The sequence below is a fragment of the Anabas testudineus genome, chromosome 15 (assembly GCF_900324465.2).
Source record: "Anabas testudineus chromosome 15, fAnaTes1.2, whole genome shotgun sequence".
NCBI lineage: Eukaryota > Metazoa > Chordata > Actinopteri > Anabantiformes > Anabantidae > Anabas > Anabas testudineus.
Window position 1 is genome coordinate 10,569,973 of NC_046624.1, and position 17,710 is coordinate 10,587,682.

At 39.7% G+C, this 17,710-nt stretch overlaps 2 protein-coding genes across 3 annotated transcripts; both read left to right on the plus strand.

Moving 5' to 3' along the window:
• The first annotated feature begins 1,452 nt into the window (after positions 1–1,452).
• On the plus strand, positions 1,453–7,139 carry pyroxd2 (pyridine nucleotide-disulphide oxidoreductase domain 2). 2 transcript variants are annotated; one of them, XM_026355676.1, is made up of 16 exons: positions 1,453–1,698; positions 2,024–2,043; positions 2,173–2,266; positions 2,411–2,484; positions 2,613–2,768; positions 2,986–3,139; positions 3,259–3,320; positions 3,402–3,499; positions 3,600–3,741; positions 3,823–3,957; positions 4,044–4,116; positions 4,804–4,957; positions 5,537–5,688; positions 5,990–6,096; positions 6,450–6,570; positions 6,828–7,139. In XM_026355676.1, the coding sequence occupies exons 1-16, from the start codon at positions 1,569–1,571 to the stop codon at positions 6,896–6,898; spliced, it is 1,743 nt and encodes a 580-aa protein (XP_026211461.1). In that variant the 5' UTR covers positions 1,453–1,568; the 3' UTR covers positions 6,899–7,139. The 2 variants fall into 2 exon arrangements, with proteins under 2 accessions (XP_026211461.1, XP_026211462.1); XM_026355677.1 differs by lacking the exons at positions 6,450–6,570; positions 6,828–7,139 and having other exon boundaries at positions 4,804–4,952; positions 5,990–6,072.
• A 612-nt stretch (positions 7,140–7,751) lies between these two features.
• zgc:123010 (RRM_SF domain-containing protein) lies at positions 7,752–17,020 on the plus strand. The gene is made up of 16 exons (XM_026355903.1): positions 7,752–7,952; positions 10,456–10,538; positions 10,624–10,704; positions 10,774–10,830; positions 10,919–11,131; positions 11,324–11,437; positions 12,573–12,618; positions 12,801–12,891; positions 12,988–13,129; positions 13,260–13,364; positions 13,513–13,606; positions 13,721–13,754; positions 13,906–13,983; positions 14,139–14,241; positions 14,331–14,452; positions 14,555–17,020. The coding sequence occupies exons 1-16, from the start codon at positions 7,895–7,897 to the stop codon at positions 14,688–14,690; spliced, it is 1,557 nt and encodes a 518-aa protein (XP_026211688.1). The 5' UTR covers positions 7,752–7,894; the 3' UTR covers positions 14,691–17,020.
• Positions 17,021–17,710: the final 690 nt, after the last annotated feature.

Consider the following 17,710-nt stretch of genomic DNA (forward strand, 5'->3'; position numbering starts at 1 on the left):
CATCAGAGTGTCCATCTTTTACAAACCATTACATGACCCCAGATGAGGAAAAGTCATAAAATGTCATGAAGATAAAAGAAGGATAAACAGTACAAAAAAACTGAAATGGGTCAAATTGACCCTTAACATAATATGAAGGTTAAGTAAAACAGCATATATAGAGATGTTTTATCTGGCTTGAGAGCACCTAACAATTATTTACTTATTTATTTGTTATTAAGCCTTTTGATTAAAATGTAACCAGATCCACGGGAACACTCGAGAACACTTCTAAGTTGGAACAAGTTTTTGACTCCATTTTATTTTCTCCATTAACCCAAGATGATTTTGTGACTAGCACTATCCTTACTCATCATAGATTAGTAACACCATTTATAGACTGCAGTGAGAATTATGAATGTTGTGAGGCATCTTCACCAGAGAACCTCATGCATGCAGGCAAAGGATCACTTTTTTTTTTCTTGAGAAAATTAGGTAATTGTGTTTTGGAGTGGCGCTGTTATAACATAATTACATTTTCTCCTTTATTGCCTGGGAGAGCCTTCAAGGGCTGTAGTGTTGAATTTCTGCCGACAAAGGGGAATGAAGTGTTAATTTCTGCTTACAAGAACAAAATCTCCTGCTTCTGATCTAGTTATGGTTGATTGGCCGTCGTCTGCAGATGTTCCTTAAAAGAAAACCAAGCAGACAGTGTATGAGGATCATTTCTCTTCCCCTGAAACTAATGCTACTCTAATACACCAAGGGAGGGGCATGGTAGGACTAGCGGGAAACTCTAGATCACCATGACACCTCATTTCATTCCATCTACTAAGAGAGTGCATAATCTATACAAACCTCAGGAATTATTTTACACTGTCTAAGCAAAACATAATCAAAAATACACATTATGATGATAAGACGAGAAGATAACTTGTTTAAGTTCTGCTGTGTTTGGTTGTTTTTTTGCCAATACCATTTAACACCCTACCTTCCTAAGATATCAGTAGATTGACTCTTTCTCTGGCTGTGTTGCTCCTCGGATTGATGCTTAGGTCCATGATCTGTGGCCTCTTATCTTATTAATGTGTGTTAAGAGAACCCATAAGCTAATATGACATCTTCAGCAGGAGCACTAGGAAATACTTCTATGTTAAGAGCTCATCTTAACATAAAATGACTCTTAGGGTGCACCATTAGTGTGAGAAGACTTGTGTCCAAGTCCTGACCAGCTAGGAGAGGATATGTTGAACTGCACTTTTGAATATAAGGACATTGTACAATATGTTTTTAATGTGTGAAAAGACTTTGCAGAAAGCATTTTTTATATATTATTAATACATAAATGAATATACATAACTAAATACATAAATAGTCCAACAAAAAAAATGAGATCTAGTGAAAATATTCCATCATTGTTATTCATATTCGACTTACATTTAATAGGTTGCCTTCTACGGGTCAGTCTCCCGCCCCTTTAGTGCACAGCATCGGTAACGTATTGGAGTTAAAACCCGGATCTACTTTATGGGCCTCTTGAGGGGGAAAAAAAAGGGCTGGGGGGTGGAAATCCCATAGAAGTTTGTGCCATGGCTGCAGCGGTGTGGAGCGACAGAGGACGGAGGTCTGGGACTCTCGCGGCGACAGTGATCAGCTCCAGATCCAGATCCAGTCACAGCGTTTTAAAATCCCAGTATGACGCGCTGGTCATCGGAGGAGGTGAGATCCAGAAAGCGCAGGAGAAACGTCTTTACTCAATGCAACTAATGTTGCCTGATTGATGTAACGTTACGTAACTGTGCTGGCAAACGTTTGCAAACGCTGTCTTGAGGCGGTGTCTTTCTTATGTCTTCTCATGTGGCTTTGCAAAGTCACAGTTTTACCTTTCAACTTGACTGAGTCGTTACTGCAGAGCAGCTTGCGCAAAAAGTTCAATTTGAATTGCTACAGAGTGTGAGTGAGTGGATTTGTATGAAAAGTTATGTCTGTGGGGGAATTAAAATGTTTATGAAAACTGACTGATGTTTTTTTAATTCATTTTTAGGTCACAATGGGCTGGTGGCAGTGAGTTCATGCATTTACTTGACACTTTCACTATGCTTGTCTAATACATGATAGTTAATAGGTTATGCATTCTGTGGTTGAATAATAGAGGGTTAAAGGACACATGAACACGTGTGTGTATGTGTGTAGGCCGCCTATCTTCAGAAGGGAGGTCTGAAGACAGCAGTGTTGGAGCGCAGATATGTGCTGGGAGGAGCAGCTGTGTCAGAGGAGATCTTCCCTGGTAGGATGACCCAAATGCAAAAACCACACAAAATATAACAGCAGGCAATGAGTTTTTATGGAATGCATTGTTCCTACGTGCTTATCACACTCATACAGTATGAGTATATTCTTGTGAGAGTTATAATACTCTACCTGTATGCAGGCTTCCGCTTCTCAAGGTGCTCCTATCTGCTCAGTTTGTTACGACCCCACATATACAACGACCTAGAGCTTAAGGTGAACCCTGCCTTTACATCAACATCATAGTGTTTTACAAATCTATCAGTTTATCTGATGTGCTGCTATTGAGTGTTTCATTTTCACAGTTCTTTGTCCTTTTTTTTTTTTTTTATATTTGCATTTAGAAACACGGGCTAAAGGTGTACATGAGAGACCCTCATGCTTTCACCCCCATGTTGGAGGAGGGGGTGCGAGGTGCTCCACCAAGGTCTCTCACCTTGGGCTCAGATCTGGCCATGAACCAGAGGGAGATCAGCAAGTTCTCAGAGAAGGATGCTAAGGTTATTTAGGAAACATGACCACAGTAGTATATGGCTGATTGCATTGTGCATGCTGCTGTATTTTGTACTGCAGTGCATTGTCACACTACGGAGCAAAAAAAAAAGTTCTTCACTGTCTCTTGTGACCTTTATTTTATTATAAATATAATGCTTTCTTTTGCAATACAACATATTCACACTCATCATCATACCCACCCATTCTTTGGGATGTACGCAGGCTTTTCCAGATTTTGTTGCCCACCTTGAGAAGCTAGCAGAAGCTATTCACCCTCTCTTGGATGCTCCTCCTGTAAATATTCCAGGTGTTACCAGTGGATCGCTGAGGAAGAGGCTGGCTGCTGCTAAAACACTGATCCCTATTGTCAAATGTGGTGTGTTGGTGAATGTGTGCATTGATATTCTGCATGTCAGACTAACAAATTATTCACCATGCACTAATTTTGTGTCCTGGGTTACGTAATCCACAACGAGTAATGTTTCCTTTTTTAAGGTGTGAAACTTGGAAGAAATATTCCCGACTTTTACGAAATTATAACTGCACCAATAATGAAGGTTGGTTACAAGCTTACAGTTTGGCCTTGACGGCTGCTTTTTGTTGATTGCACGGCGACCAACAAGTCTTTTGTGTGGTAGATTCTCAATCCGTGGTTTGAGTCTGAGCCACTGAAAGCAACACTGGCTACTGATGCTGTAATAGGAGCCATGACCAGTCCAAGTAATCCCGGTAGTGGGTGAGACACATTTTACAGAACTCTTCAGCAGAGAAACACTCAGCAAATACAATGAAACACTGCCCTGTCTAAACACTGATTTCATGTACTTGTCTTGAAGTTACGTGCTCTTACACCATGTGATGGGAGAGCTGGAGAAGGAGAAAGGAGCATGGGGCTACGTAGAGGGAGGCATGGGAGGTGTGTCTCAGGCTATTGCAAGCGCTGCTCGATCCTATGGTGTAGACATTTTCACAGAGAAGGTGATGTGATTTTGAAACTTTTTTGAAACTAACTATTTACTACTGTAAACTATATTCCAGCGCCTGTATTGTCTTTGGCAGGATGTGGGTCAAGTCCTGGTTGGTTCAGATGGTGCTGCCAAAGGAGTGGTGCTAAAGGATGGCACAGAGATCCACAGTAAAGCCGTCCTATCAAATGCTACCCCACATGTCACATTCAAGCACATTGTGCCACAGGTAATGAAGAGCAATATACAGTACATCAAATGTAACCATGACACCAAACAATATGAGTTATTCTGGGTTTCTCTGTTATACTGTAGGCTGCACTTTCTCCAAAGCTCATCAAAGCCATAGATCAGATAGACTACACCTCGCCAGTTACAAAGATCAATGGTACATCTCCTCTGTTTCAGTCATACTACATGCAATGTCATGGTCTTTTGCAAAAGTGTTTTTAGCTGGTAGGTGTTGTGTTTTTGATAACTAAAATAAGGGTAGATACAAAATCCTAACCACTCCTGACATAGAGTAGAGAAAGGCCCTTCTCAACAGATGTCAACTCAAGAGACTTTACAGCGTTTAAGGGATAAGACCTTACAAAATATTACATAAATAAATATAGTGTATTAGAAGGGATCAGCTCTTAGTCTTCCACTGTTGAGTGCTGTATATTGTCTAAACTATTGGTACTGAAAACACAAATTTCACACAGGTTTGTGGTACTACAAAACTGTGTAAAGCACACACGACTGAGAATAAGTTTAGTTCTTTAATCTCCTGTATGCTGCCACTTGTAGTTCCTACTTGTTAATAACAGTTAAGCCAGAGCTGTAGAGAGTTATTGCTCAGAAAGTCTTCGCTCCTAACTAATCCTTTACAGCGCATTGCTTCTTAGACTTAATGACAGTCTGCTCTGTTTTGTAGAATTAATTTTAAAAGTATTAGTTTTAAGCAGAAGGGACTGAGCACTGTATCAAACATTCTGTATCAAATGCAATGTAGAAGTTAAGCAGCACACACTTTGCTTTACCAAAAAATATTAATTTACATAAAAGTAATATACAATTCCTGTTTTTACAGTGGCAGTGGACAAGCTGCCAAACTTTCTAGCTTCGCCCACCCCAAATAATAAACCTGGACCCCACCATCAATGCTCCATTCATCTTAACTGTGAAAGTGTAGAAGTGCTGGAGAGTGCATATAAAGAGGCCATGAATGGACGCCCTTCTGTACGGTACTTATATCTTCACACTCCTACATTAGTGAGCATTAACACATAAAATGTGCTCTTAAGTCCTTATACAAGACTTAATGGTCTGCATTCAGTAGCTAAATCATCGGAGTGACTGCAAGTTTCTATTAATGTTCTATGCCAAATTCTCATATAGATTTTCATACATGTAGAAGGTCATAAATACAAGAGCTCATCATATATTTCTGTCTGTAGAGAATAGAGAACAAAAACAAAACAAAAGGTGTTCACTCTAGATTAGTGTTTTGACCTTGCAGCTGCTAAAAGTGCTTATAACATGAAATCATTTAAAACTTTAACTTTAATCAAAGTGCGCAATAATGTTTTTTCAATATAATGTTAGTGTAATGTAGTGTGATGTTATGTTTCATAAACATTAGATCTACAACTTTTCATTGAAGAGTCTTTGCTTGCAGAATTCTGACTGTGACCAAAAGTATTATCGGTATTAATATGTCTTTAAAAACAATAGTCTTATATTCTTTTATCTGGAATTTTCTGCAACTCGTGCATTTTTAACTTGCCACCATCTTGTTTCATCATGATCCTGCATTCCTGCAGACCCATGATAGAGATGACCATCCCCTCTGTGTTGGACCCTACTCTGGCTCCCCCTGGCTGCCACGTGGTGTCATTGTTCACCCAATTCACCCCCTACCACATAGAAGGCAGGGAGTGGACTGAACAGGACCGAGAGGCCTATGCTGACAATGGTGAGATGTACTGACGTTAAGGTTTGCATTTATTACTCAAATGAACATGTTTTAAAATGCGATGCTTAAAGCTGGTATACTTGTATTATGGCAACGTTAAAGGGAAAATAATACCCCGTTTTAAAAATAGGAATTTCTAAACTTTTCTGCCCAATTTACTTCCAGACAGGTCATATTTTATTGTCTTTTGTATAGTATATTTTTCAAAGATAAGTACACAGTATTTAAATGAATTACACTCTTTAAATGTGTATTGAGTCATCTGTTTCATTGTGAAGCATGGGTTTTTCTGTCTCTTTAGTTTTTGACTGGGTGGAGCAATATGCCCCTGGATTTAAAAAGTCAGTTGTGGGAAGGGATGTCTTGACTCCACCTGACCTGGAGAGGATCTTTGGGCTCACTGGAGGGGTGCGTACACTGTACACATTGCAAAGCTCAGCAGCAGTTTGAATGCTGGAGCTTATTTGCTAAACACAATCAGCTGATCAGTAGATGAGGAAGTAGTTTAAGCTGATGCTCTGTTATTCACCATTCACCCATGGATAGACCCACTGTATAAGCAGTTAATGGTTACAGACAGTTTTACAACAACCCATGAGTCAGAATCAAAGTCCATATGTGTTCATTTATTTATGTTTCCTTCAATGTATTATGTGGAACTTTAGGAGGCACTGATTAAAAGTTATAGATTTGCTCTCCTAGTAACATAACCATTCTAAGAAACAAAAAAAGAGACAAAACATGTTGCTCTCTGTTTACAGAATATCTTCCATGGATCAATGTCACTGGATCAGCTCTACCTAGCACGGCCTTTGCCCTTTCTCTCAGAATACCGCTCACCAATAAAAGGGCTGTATCTGTGTGGCAGTGGCTGTCATCCAGGTTTGCTTTTAATACTTAATCTACATATAATTCTTAAATTAAAAATGTGACTGATGTGTATAGTGTAGTGTCATGCATGTATAATCACTGAGGTTAAGTTGTCGTGTGTCCTAAGAGGACAGTTGATAAGCCTTTGGTCCTCTAGATTGAGTCATATCGTCACCGGTGATAAAGCAATTAAGTCTCAGGGTTATGTCATGTGGCTGAGCAAACTGTATTTGATCTCCCTACATTTTCCATGTGTAATGTGTTTTTAGGTGGGGGTGTAATGGGTTCTCCAGGCTGGAATGCTGCACTTACTGTCATGGCTGACCTCAAACATCACTGAAACACCGAACAGCATCAATGTGAGGGCCGCACAACAATGTTCAAACTCTCTTTTGTCTGATTTTTGTGAATTTGACTGGTTTAAGCAATACCTCTCCAAAGTCACTACATCTATCTTTTTGATATTATGTTACACATGAAATAATGCTAATGGTTGATGTAGTATTGCAACTGATATCACAGAAAACACAGACAATAAAATGATCTTGCAAGCTTTTTATAACTTTTAAACTGAATAAAAACTCCTGAAAGAACCTGAAATCAAACAGTGTAATGTCATGTAAATCCTCATGTCTCACCACCAGTAATCTGAGTAATCTGAGCCAGCAGAAAATCACTGATACCACTACAGCATTACCATGGAAGACAAATGCATTTTTGTACCAGGCTGATGAAACATCTATGGAATTCGTCTATTAATCTTATCTCTCTATGCGTGCACTTTTTCTTAAGAACTAGTGTGCCACTCACTAGTCTAAGTAGTGTTACTACCAACTTAAAGTATGACACTGAACCTCAAATAATTTCTGTCAGACCACTCAAGGCCCCACAGGGTTAGGCACTTTCACCATTACTCTTCTTTGTAGTAGATTGACAAAACATTTGTGACTCGAGTTCCCTTTACTAGAGTTATTCTAAAAAAGGCTCTGGAAGTGCAGTGCATTGAAATAATATATCTTGCTTTGTTGTTGCATGCAACAAATACCACAAATGCCAATTTCTAGTATGGGTAAATCATAATTATATACCTAATTATGTCACCTTTTATTTGTGCCTTCGATAAAGTCAATAAGCGAAAACGGTGTCCTGCGCCTTTAAGACGCTGCTCAGGGTGGACCCGACGTCGGCGGCTGACGCTCCGGAAGTGGACTAAACCACCAAAGATTCCCGCAGATTCGTTATCGATTTGTGCCGACGATACAAACGCGTTGAGACTAAAAGCTAAACATTTGTCGAATATATATTTCCTGTTGGCTACTTGAGACGATAATGCTGGATGGTTGCGCTCATGAAATTCACCAGAGATATACGCTGGCTTTTGGGACTGGGGAGCGGTAAGAAAATGTCTCACTTTTCAAAAACTTTCTGAACTCGAAGCCCAAAACTTGGAAGAGATCCCGAAAGAAACGACGAAACACGACCGAGAAACGTACATCCACCGCTCGTTTTAGTCAATTGCCGATTTTTGTGATGTCGTTTCGTATGTGTCTGGACCGTGAAGTTCAACTTGTGCTCCTGGTCAAACAATGAAAGTTCCCCTCTGGCCAGTTACACCCTTACTTGCACCACTTCCAAGTTTGCGCAGTCGGTGCCATAAAGTTGTTGTAATACGGTATCTACACACAGTCTCTCAGACCTTTACATTCATAAAGAAAGCGATAACTTAAAAACCACATAAGCCCTATGTAGTACGGCATAAAAGGCCAAAACTAATAGACATTAGAGGTTCAATCCGTGCTACATGTTGTATGGTAATAGTTCCTCGAATATGTGGCAAAGGCCCCGTAGCTCACCACACGACAACCGGTAACTGAAGCCACATCATTATTATCATTATTAAGTTATGTGTTAATATGCTTCCTCTGTTTAGTTCCCTAGAACAGGCTGTAGAGCAGGTTTGTTTACTGGCTAACACTTAAAATCACATCACAGATAGCGGAGCATCCTAGAAAAGCTCTTTAAAGAACGATGATAGATGTTGGACGTGGATGCAGTGAGATCAACTCACATCTGAGACTGGTTTTCTTCTGTTTTGTGGCCCTTTCCCAAACTGAACATGCCCTGTTAGGCTTCCACATACTCAACTTAATCCAAATCAGCGGTGCCTTACAGCCAAGCCCTTTGTCGTGGAAAGCCTTGTGATCAGCTCCTACTAACTCAATGCTGTGTAAATACGTAATGAATCCCTGAAAACCACTGACACTAGATGTGCTGGTGACTGCTTTAATCAGAGTTAATCAAGTTATGTTCTACCTCTATAACGCTGAAGAAAACTGATCTAAAGCTCCGGTCCAAGATGATACACTGTTATTTTGCATTCCTGTGGAAAGAGCTCACCTTTCAACTCCATGCTAATTTAGGCAGTCTGCATGAAGGAGAGCAACAGAGACTCTTTTGTTACTTTTGTCCACAGATTTGAGATCATTTCAGTGTTAAGAGGAAATTCCATTAGAGTACAGTGATGTTAAGCTAATGCAGTGACAATGGGTTTTACTGAAGAGGTGAGTCAGACATGATGGCAGAGGGGTAGACTCTTCACCAAAGCCAGTATGATTGTTTATTAGAATTGCCAAAACATTAGAAACACCTCTGTATGTACACTCTAGTAACACTCCAACACCCTCTATGACGTCAACAATAAACATATAGTAAACTGTCACCTGTCAGAGCAATTATAATCTTGTAAAAGTAGAATAATGACAGAGTTGTTGTTGTATTGGATTGCGTTAGATTGTAAAGGTGTACCTAATAAAATGGCCCCTGGGCGTACTTTGATTCATGTGGAATAATGTGCTGCGGTTTTTATGGATAGGCCTAGAAGGTGACATGGGGACTTTTCTTTGCTTTCCCTCAACATATATTTAGGGTGTTTATGGGCGCGGATTACATGCTGACTAGATACTGGTACACTGGAGAATATACATACAGAGAGATAATGAGGAAGTCCAGGGTGGTGCTTGTCATCCCACAAGAAAGTCTGTAATACACAGAGCTGGCGCTCCTACATCAAAACCACATTGGGCACAAGGAGAGTTGCAATATTTCCCATGGGTGACTCATGGGGCATTTTATAAAACACGTGTCACAGACCTAGGAGGAATTTGTCTTTGCTGAACAAATGGAAATGTGACATCACATTAATGCCTACATGGTCTAGTGTTACACTTCCTTTTGTCTTGTCATTTGTTTGCTGCCGATGGGCCTAAATCAGCTACAGGCATCTAGTTGATCTGATCTATGCCCCCCAACACACACACACACACATACACACACCCCCTACATCTAGGGCAATGGTTGTTTTTTATGTTATTTTTCAACCAAGTTTCTGAGAAAAGATCATGTTCTCAAATAGCAGTGCTTGTGGCAGCTGTGTGTTGCATTTTGCAGTGGACAAATTAAATATCTCCCTCTTAGAGCTGAAACAACATGAATCAGTCTAAACAGTTTTTCGTTGTGTATATATTTTTGTGTTGTGTTGAGCTGTTATTCTTCTTTTTAGAATAAAGCATTACATCATCTTTCCTATCTCTACCCAGTGGTATTTGGACCTGGGGTTATTTTGCTTTTTATTATCAAGACTTGAAAGTGTGAAAGAGGAAGTAAGAACATTGTTGTCTAGAGATGGTGTGCTGTAGTGGTAAACCATAAAGGATGCCTGTTATTTTACTTAGCTCCATGTTGGCATCTGACTTATTGCACGGACTTGCTGTATAATACAAGAACAAAAGCTACAGTGTATTTAAGACATTTTTCTGATTAGAACTGTTTCATCTGACAACATCTGGTTTCCAACATTAGGAAAATAAGTGTACTGATGTGCTGTGTATTTTCCAACAGCCCCCCCTGTCCAGCAACAGGAGGAGCAGATGGACTGTGGTGCTGCTACCCCTGACCCAGAAGATGATGCCACTTTGTCACAGGTAAAAACATTGTGTCAGTCTGACAGAACAGTGTCAGGTCAGTAAGGGTGAAGGTACAACGTGTAACTCCGTTTGTGTGTTTTAGCACGCATTAAATGGAGAGGAGGATTTGAGTGAGGATGAGAAGACCAGACAGAGGGCAGAGCGACGCAGGGCCAAAAGGAAGGTGAGCACACAAATACTTAAATTCTTGTTTTTTTTTGCACTGCATTTTCTGATGCTGCATCTGTTTCAGCGCCGTCGAAAGCGTAAAAAGAAGGAGCAGGTTACCCAGAGTGAGAATGCAGAGCAGGTAACTATTACATTATTAGTGATACAAATATAATCTGTATTGGTCTCTGCTGTGAATAGCTGGACATTTATATATTATTACACATTAGGAGGATGAAGATGAGGATGCAGGTGCAGAGTCTGAACTGGAGGAGAGTGCATCAGAAGCAGAAGGTGGTGCTGAAGTTGACAAACAACAAGTGGAAAAAGAGGAGAAAAAGGAGACTAAATCAGCTGCCTCACTCAAGTGCACAGACACTCCAGTGGTGGCTCCTTCAGGAGTCAAGGGCCATCAGAAGGGCCAAGCCAGATCCACAGAAGAGGTAAGGAAACTATACTAGATTTTATTTTGCATGTATTATAGGTGTTTCAAATTTCTGTAATAATAAACACAATACCTATGCATGCATATCAGTATTTTAGTCACAAAAAAAAACTATCATGAAGTAAATTAACCAGTTGCTGTAGTATTTGTTTGAAATAACAACAAACCTTTGACTTTCTGTGTCCCGTAGGAGCCAGAATGGGATGTGAGCAGTGCCTTTGTTGCTAATGCTGCTAGCCATATAAAACCCAAAGGATCAAGTCGCAAGTCCAAAGAAAACAAGGAGAATGAGGCTAGGAGAGAGGTAAATGAATAATGGATAATAATATAATAAGATCAGTATGTATGACTGAGTAGGAGCTCCTGTCCTAACTGTCCACTAGTTTTCTCGTGGCAGCAGTGTGTCCTCGTGGTGTTTTGTCTGACGTTTGGAAAAGTAGATTGTGGCCTGTTGTTTGTGGTGTGTGTCCATGGTTGCATGGACAAAATCACTTCACATTTGCCCTGCATGCTGTAAATTTAAGTGGATAAAACATGTTTTCCCCTCAGCCTACACTCAGTAACCTATAGTGTGTATTGCTAAAATCGTCCTTGGATTCCATTTGGTTTTGTGTCTATCCTGTCCTTTAGTTTCTAAACTGTGCCCACTCAGATCAGGTTCTAGATCAAACATGTTTTGACATTAGGGCTTATTAAATTGACGGATTTTATCAATTTAAAGTTACATCAAGTACAAGTTTTTGTACTTTTTACTAGATTTTATTAAGAGCAGAGCAGTGTTTCAGAGTACTGTAATAAAAATCTGTCGTGCATGTTTGTCACGCATACCTGCATGCTTTTGGTATGCTTTGCCGTGTTCTTGCTCTGGAACCAGGTGCCCTGAATCTGTGCTGAGTAGACTGAATTATCGAGGCATACTCAAGAGAAACGGAATACTAATTGTGAGAGAGCTCCTCTCATTGTTTCTAAAACAGAATATAGAATAGACATTGGGCTGTTTTGAAGTGTCCTGCTGCAAACCCTGATCTTAATCCATTTGAACATCTCTAAAAGCTGAAAAGCTGAAACTAGCAGAAGGGAGAAGGTGCCCATCAGACCTCAAAGAACTGAGGTAGTTTGGTCAAAAAGAGTGGGCCAAAGTACCAGTTGAAAACTGCAAATATCTAATTAAGAGAAACAAAAAGTGCTTAATTGCAGTTATTGTGTTAGGATGCTTGCTTACAAAACATTAGGTTAAGGGTGCCAGTATTTTTGCCTATGCCATTATAATTTGTTTTATTTTTTCAAATAATACGTTGCCATACAAAAGCAGTGCATCTCTGAAATAGAGAATGTTCTATTCAGACATTTAAAGTTTTTTTTTTTCTTCTTTAAGTGGAAGCATTTTTAGCCTTCTCTATATAATATGAAGTGATGAAAATTATATATCTTTCTTACAGTCAAATGGAACTGACACCATAGCAAAGAAAAGCGCATCACTGACAGGTAAGGAATGATTTCTGAATAGAATGGTACATACCCCGTCCTTCTATTCATTGGTACAGTAACAAAGGCTTCAAGGAAAGTTTTGATTACACGTTCATTTGTACAAGCACGCAGCACTATGTTTAGTTGATCCCTCTGAGGTCACCGCAGATACATTTACGAGTATTTTTTCTTTTTCACAGAAAAAGGGATAAAGCTAGTTCAAGAGGGACAGTATGCACAAGCAGTCACTATGTTTACAGAAGCCATCAAATGTGACCCAAAGGATAACAGGTACATCTTCTGGCAAGTGACATTGAGTTATTACAAAGGAAATACATACGAGACGCAGGCACCATAATGACTTTATTTGTAAACTACATTATCTAGGTTCTTTGGGAATCGTTCCTATTGTTATTACTGCTTAGAGCAATACCCTCAGGCTCTGGCAGACGCGGAACGCTCTATTCAGCTGGCCTCAGAGTGGCCCAAAGGATACTTTCGCAAGGGGCGTGCTCTCATGGGGCTGAAGGTGTGTACATGCTAAAGGTCATGTGATATAGCATGTAATCAAATAATTATCTGTTTTTGTTTTTTAAAAGCCCTTCTGGTATGATTAGCTTTAACTTGTATATTTCTGTGGTTCTTTGTGTGCATTGTAGCGGTACAGTGAGGCAGAGAAGGCTATGGAGCAGGTGCTGAAACTGGATAAAGACTGTGAGGAGGCTGTCACTGACCTCTTTAACTGTAAAGTTCTGCAGTTAATGGTAAATACAACCATAAGCTTGATGTGAACGCAAAGAACCAGAGCTTCTCTGATTTTTTTTTTTTTTTTTTTTTTATCATTCTGTCTCAAAGGTTAATTTATGCAACTGTATTTTCACTACTGATTATTTTTCTCAATTCTTTCATCAGGAGCTTGGCTTTGAAGAAATGCAAAGTGTCCAATTGCTAGAGAAGTTTTCAACAGTACAGGCTGTTCAGGCATCTTGGTTGGAAGCTGCGAGGGGTACGTTGTTAGAAGTACATATGTTAGAAGCAGTGCCTGCAGTTTGTCTTGAAAAATCATGTAGCCTTTTTTTTTTCTATATATACTATTGATTACATTCTTTTTGTTTTGCAGCTGGAAGCCAGGATCCCTCAGTTGTGCAACCAGGGTAGGTCTCTGTTTATCCAATCAAAACCAGGGGTCAGAGGGAGTAGTAGCTTCTCTTGTGGCTAAAATGGACTTTGCATCTGCATACATTTAGAGTGTTATCAGCACATATGCTTAAGCTGTTAAGCCATTCTTTGTTTCTCTCCCTTTAGGAGCCCTTGCCCATCTCTGTGGGTAGGAAATGTGACAACTGAGCTAACTGAGAAACACCTATGGGACCTTTTTCAAATGTATGACCCTACAGCACAGTAAAGTATTTGATACTAACCTAATTTAAGACTAAATCAGTCCAATCAGTCATAAGCACAGTGTTTCTATTTCTATAACTAGATATAAATTTCACTTTTAAAACGTACTTACTTTTATATGCACTTTTGTAATGTAGGTATGGTGACATAGAGAGTATCCGTGTGCTGCATGACAGATTCTGTGCCTTTGTCAACTTCAAGAATGCACTCATGGCAGCTCGTGCAATGGAGAAATTAAATGTAAGTAGTTAATTGGTTCTCCTTCCCCAATACTGGGCCTGTTCTAAAGAACATGGTTATGGACATTGCGTATATGCTTTCTCTCACAGGGTTACTGTATTGAGAATACACGTTTAGTGGTGCGCTATCCTGACCGCCATACCCAAAGGTTTCTTCCCATTCCACTTAAGACCTGTCTCCCTGTCACACAGCAAGCGGGGGCGACAGCTGGGTAAGAGGCATTTCAGTCTCACTGTACGACTCTGTAAGTCACTGAAATCTTTTTGGCTTTTATGCCTAATCTGTTTTCTCTGCTACTGTCTTGTTTATCCAGACCTCGTCGACGTGGCCCAGTGAACGGAGATGAGTGTTACTTCTGGAGAACCACTGGTTGCCATTTTGGGGACAAATGTCGCTACAAACACATTCCTGATCAGAAAGGGAAGGACAGGAAGCCATGGCAGCCTTGAACTCAATTTACGGTCTGCCTCGGGAGTGTGCACAACACTGTGGTGCACAACACTGTGAATCACAGACTGAGCCAATGGGACTGGTACTTAATGGACCAAGTTCTCTGGGCTTTAAATATTTACTATGGCAGAATGGACCAGAATTTTCAAAGGATCAGAACCAGCAGTCAGGCTTAAGGACTGGGATAGTCACACCTGTGCCACAGAGGACTGGGATTATGAAGGTTTTAATTTCAAACAAAGACCACAGTGGTTGTTTAACCAGAAGAGAGCAATGATTTTACTTGGTGTTTTGGTTGACAACCTTAATATTTGCAGCCCTTCATGGCATTTGGTGACTTATTCCTGCTTTAAGGAATACAATTAAACCTTACAGGCCTGCAACATAAAGAGGAAGTGCAACGGACTTGGTCTACTATGAAAAAAGTTATGCCTCTGCCATGTACAGCAATAATGAAAGGATTCTATGAATTGTTGAGGCTGTAGTACTTCAGTGTTGATCCTGGAGGCCTCCTTCATTAGAAATTCCACCACAAAGCAGTGTTCCTCCCTATTTTTTAAAGTAGAGTAACATTACTTTCACTTGTAGTTTGTGAACCAGATTTTAGGTTTATCCATGGCCCACAACTGCTGGCATCAGTCTGCGCTTCATACTGGGGCTCGACTTCCTATTCACAGTTTCTGTGCCAATATCAGCACATTTTCCACTAGACCAAAGACTTAAAGAGAGATGTCTTCATAATGTTCTATGTAGCCTATCCTAAGGTCATCATATAAGGTTAAAATTGACATAAGAGCTGCAAATTCAATGTGAGGTACCATACTTGCTTATTGAATCCTCCAGCTGCATGTCTGTTAAGCTGCCTTGGTAAGTTATGGAGCACTCATTGTCTGTCCTTACAATACCTGTAGCGTTTAGAAGAAATAATGGTCACATATGTGCCACAAATATCATGCAGTCCAACAGAATACATACTGTATGACGGCTATAGTTTTCACCTTTTGGTGAGACTGTGCCAGATAGGTGTTGCTTTAGATTCTACGTACTTTCATTGGGGATTTCATGTTATGACAAGTGTGAAGCTCAGTTCTGAAGTGACTTCAGTTCTGCATTTCCTCTCCGTGTTGTGTTCCTCCCTGTGGAATATAGAAGATAGTTGAGACACTGATCTGTGAGCCCAATGCAAAAGTTTGCAAGTAGAAAAGGCAGTATGCTTTCTTGGTACATTTGCATAGTTAACATCACCGGGCTTGATGTTTATGCAAAAGAAAAGTGCTGACTTGATTTTTTTTTTTTTTTTTTTTTTGTGTGTGTGTGTGGGTGTCAGACATGCCTACAGCTACCACATGTGGTATTAATATCTAAGACAGACATGATGATATCACTGATAAAATGAGTTCACATTACAACACAGTGCCTTACAAAAAGGTCATGCTTTGTCATGTGCACAGCATCCTCCACTGACAGAACTTCTGAATCTTGATGAGCAGTGTTTTTGACCTTATGGTCTCCAGTTCAGTATTTCAGTGAACCAAAGAATGCATCATCTGATGGCACTACACTGAAAACGGCATCAATCTTTCACCAGTGACAACACTAGACAGTGCATTATTATTGGCATGTGTATGCATCACCCATTAACAATAATTACAGATACCACACCTGGTTTAAGTCCACACTACATTCATTAGTAAAGTATGTACAGCAAAAGAGTATTTATTTTCCTATTTATACCTACATTTTTTTTTTTTCTATAAACCTGGGAGCTGAATTCTTTTAATTTACTGGCCCTTTTGCCATTCACTTTACAGCAGGTTGTGTTCTGTTTAAGACCCTAATTTTTTGTTTCTGGCTTTAAGAGGCGAGCATCATTTAGAACCATTTCGTGACATTACTGTCACATGCTGCACTTCTGCTTTTCTTTGTATTACTTTCAGTCATGTGGTTAAAACTTGTGAAAAAGGAATTGAACACCAAACCTTAGGACTGCACTTGACTTTTAACTGACATGTTTCTGTTTTGATTGGTGCTGTTAACTCTGGTTGCACAGTGTAATTAATTCTGCAACTGACGAAATGCATTTTGTATTATCCTCTTCAAATGACATCTTCTAGATATTTCAACTTAGACACTTTCTCCTGGTTTAATGTCAGCTTTTCTGTTGATGTTTTTTTTTTCCTTTTAAACAGTTTCAAACTATTTTAGGAAAATGTATTTTTAATCATTAATGTACACTTTGATAACCAGAGCACTGCAATTCTGTTAATCTTCCCATTATATTTTCATTACTGCACTGCAAAAAAGAATATTTTATATTTAATAAAAGTATCTGACCACTTACACAGCTTGTTTCTCAGTGAATACATGAATATTGGTACAAACTGGAAGAAAACATGTCTGGTAGGAGCAGTTATTTTGCTAATATGTTAAACATGGATTTTCTTGCAGCGGTGGATGGTTGCCCTGGCCTCCACAAGGCGGCAGTGTGGTACTTGATAGCGTTTCACTGAAATAAGTCACCAACCTAACCAGCCTGTGCAATGCTTATACATTCATTCGTTTGATCTCCGTAAACCAACCAGAAATGTTGCTCCATGTCATTCCTGATGCTCAAAAAACACTGATGAAATAAATCAAAGCAGGCCAGGCTGGTATATGTGTGTGGGGGTATGGTAACCCTGTCATCACTAGTCGGAGACATGTGTGGCCAGCATGAAAGACACATTAGGGAATCTGTAACCACTCAGACTAGTGGGAAATGGGAGGCATGACTAACAGTACTGTGAACCTGTGGGAAAAGCAACCATCACACCACAGATGACATTTTGAGGAAAGAAGAACTGAGGCCTGATGCCACCTGTGAACATCCATGGGTGTGAGAGCACAAGATGCTGTAAAATTAAAGGAATACTCCACAGATTTTACATATAAACGTTAGTTCACTTGTCAAAAGGAGTGCAGCTCAGATTGTTAATAGCTTTACAGCTTAAAACTGCAAAGTTATTGATTATTTAGGAGG

Excerpts from the sequence above, each read along its gene's own strand:
- zgc:123010 (XM_026355903.1), top strand. The coding sequence starts at position 7,895 with ATGGTTGCGCTCATGAAATTCACCAGAGATATACGCTGGCTTTTGGGA. Across the intron at positions 10,831-10,918 it reads AGAGTGAGAATGCAGAGCAG|GAGGATGAAGATGAGGATGC; the intron begins GTAACTATTACA and ends ATTACACATTAG. Across the intron at positions 11,132-11,323 it reads AAGCCAGATCCACAGAAGAG|GAGCCAGAATGGGATGTGAG; the intron begins GTAAGGAAACTA and ends TGTGTCCCGTAG.
- pyroxd2 (XM_026355676.1), top strand. The coding sequence starts at position 1,569 with ATGGCTGCAGCGGTGTGGAGCGACAGAGGACGGAGGTCTGGGACTCTC. Across the intron at positions 2,485-2,612 it reads ACAACGACCTAGAGCTTAAG|AAACACGGGCTAAAGGTGTA; the intron begins GTGAACCCTGCC and ends ATTTGCATTTAG. Across the intron at positions 6,097-6,449 it reads TCTTTGGGCTCACTGGAGGG|AATATCTTCCATGGATCAAT; the intron begins GTGCGTACACTG and ends CTCTGTTTACAG.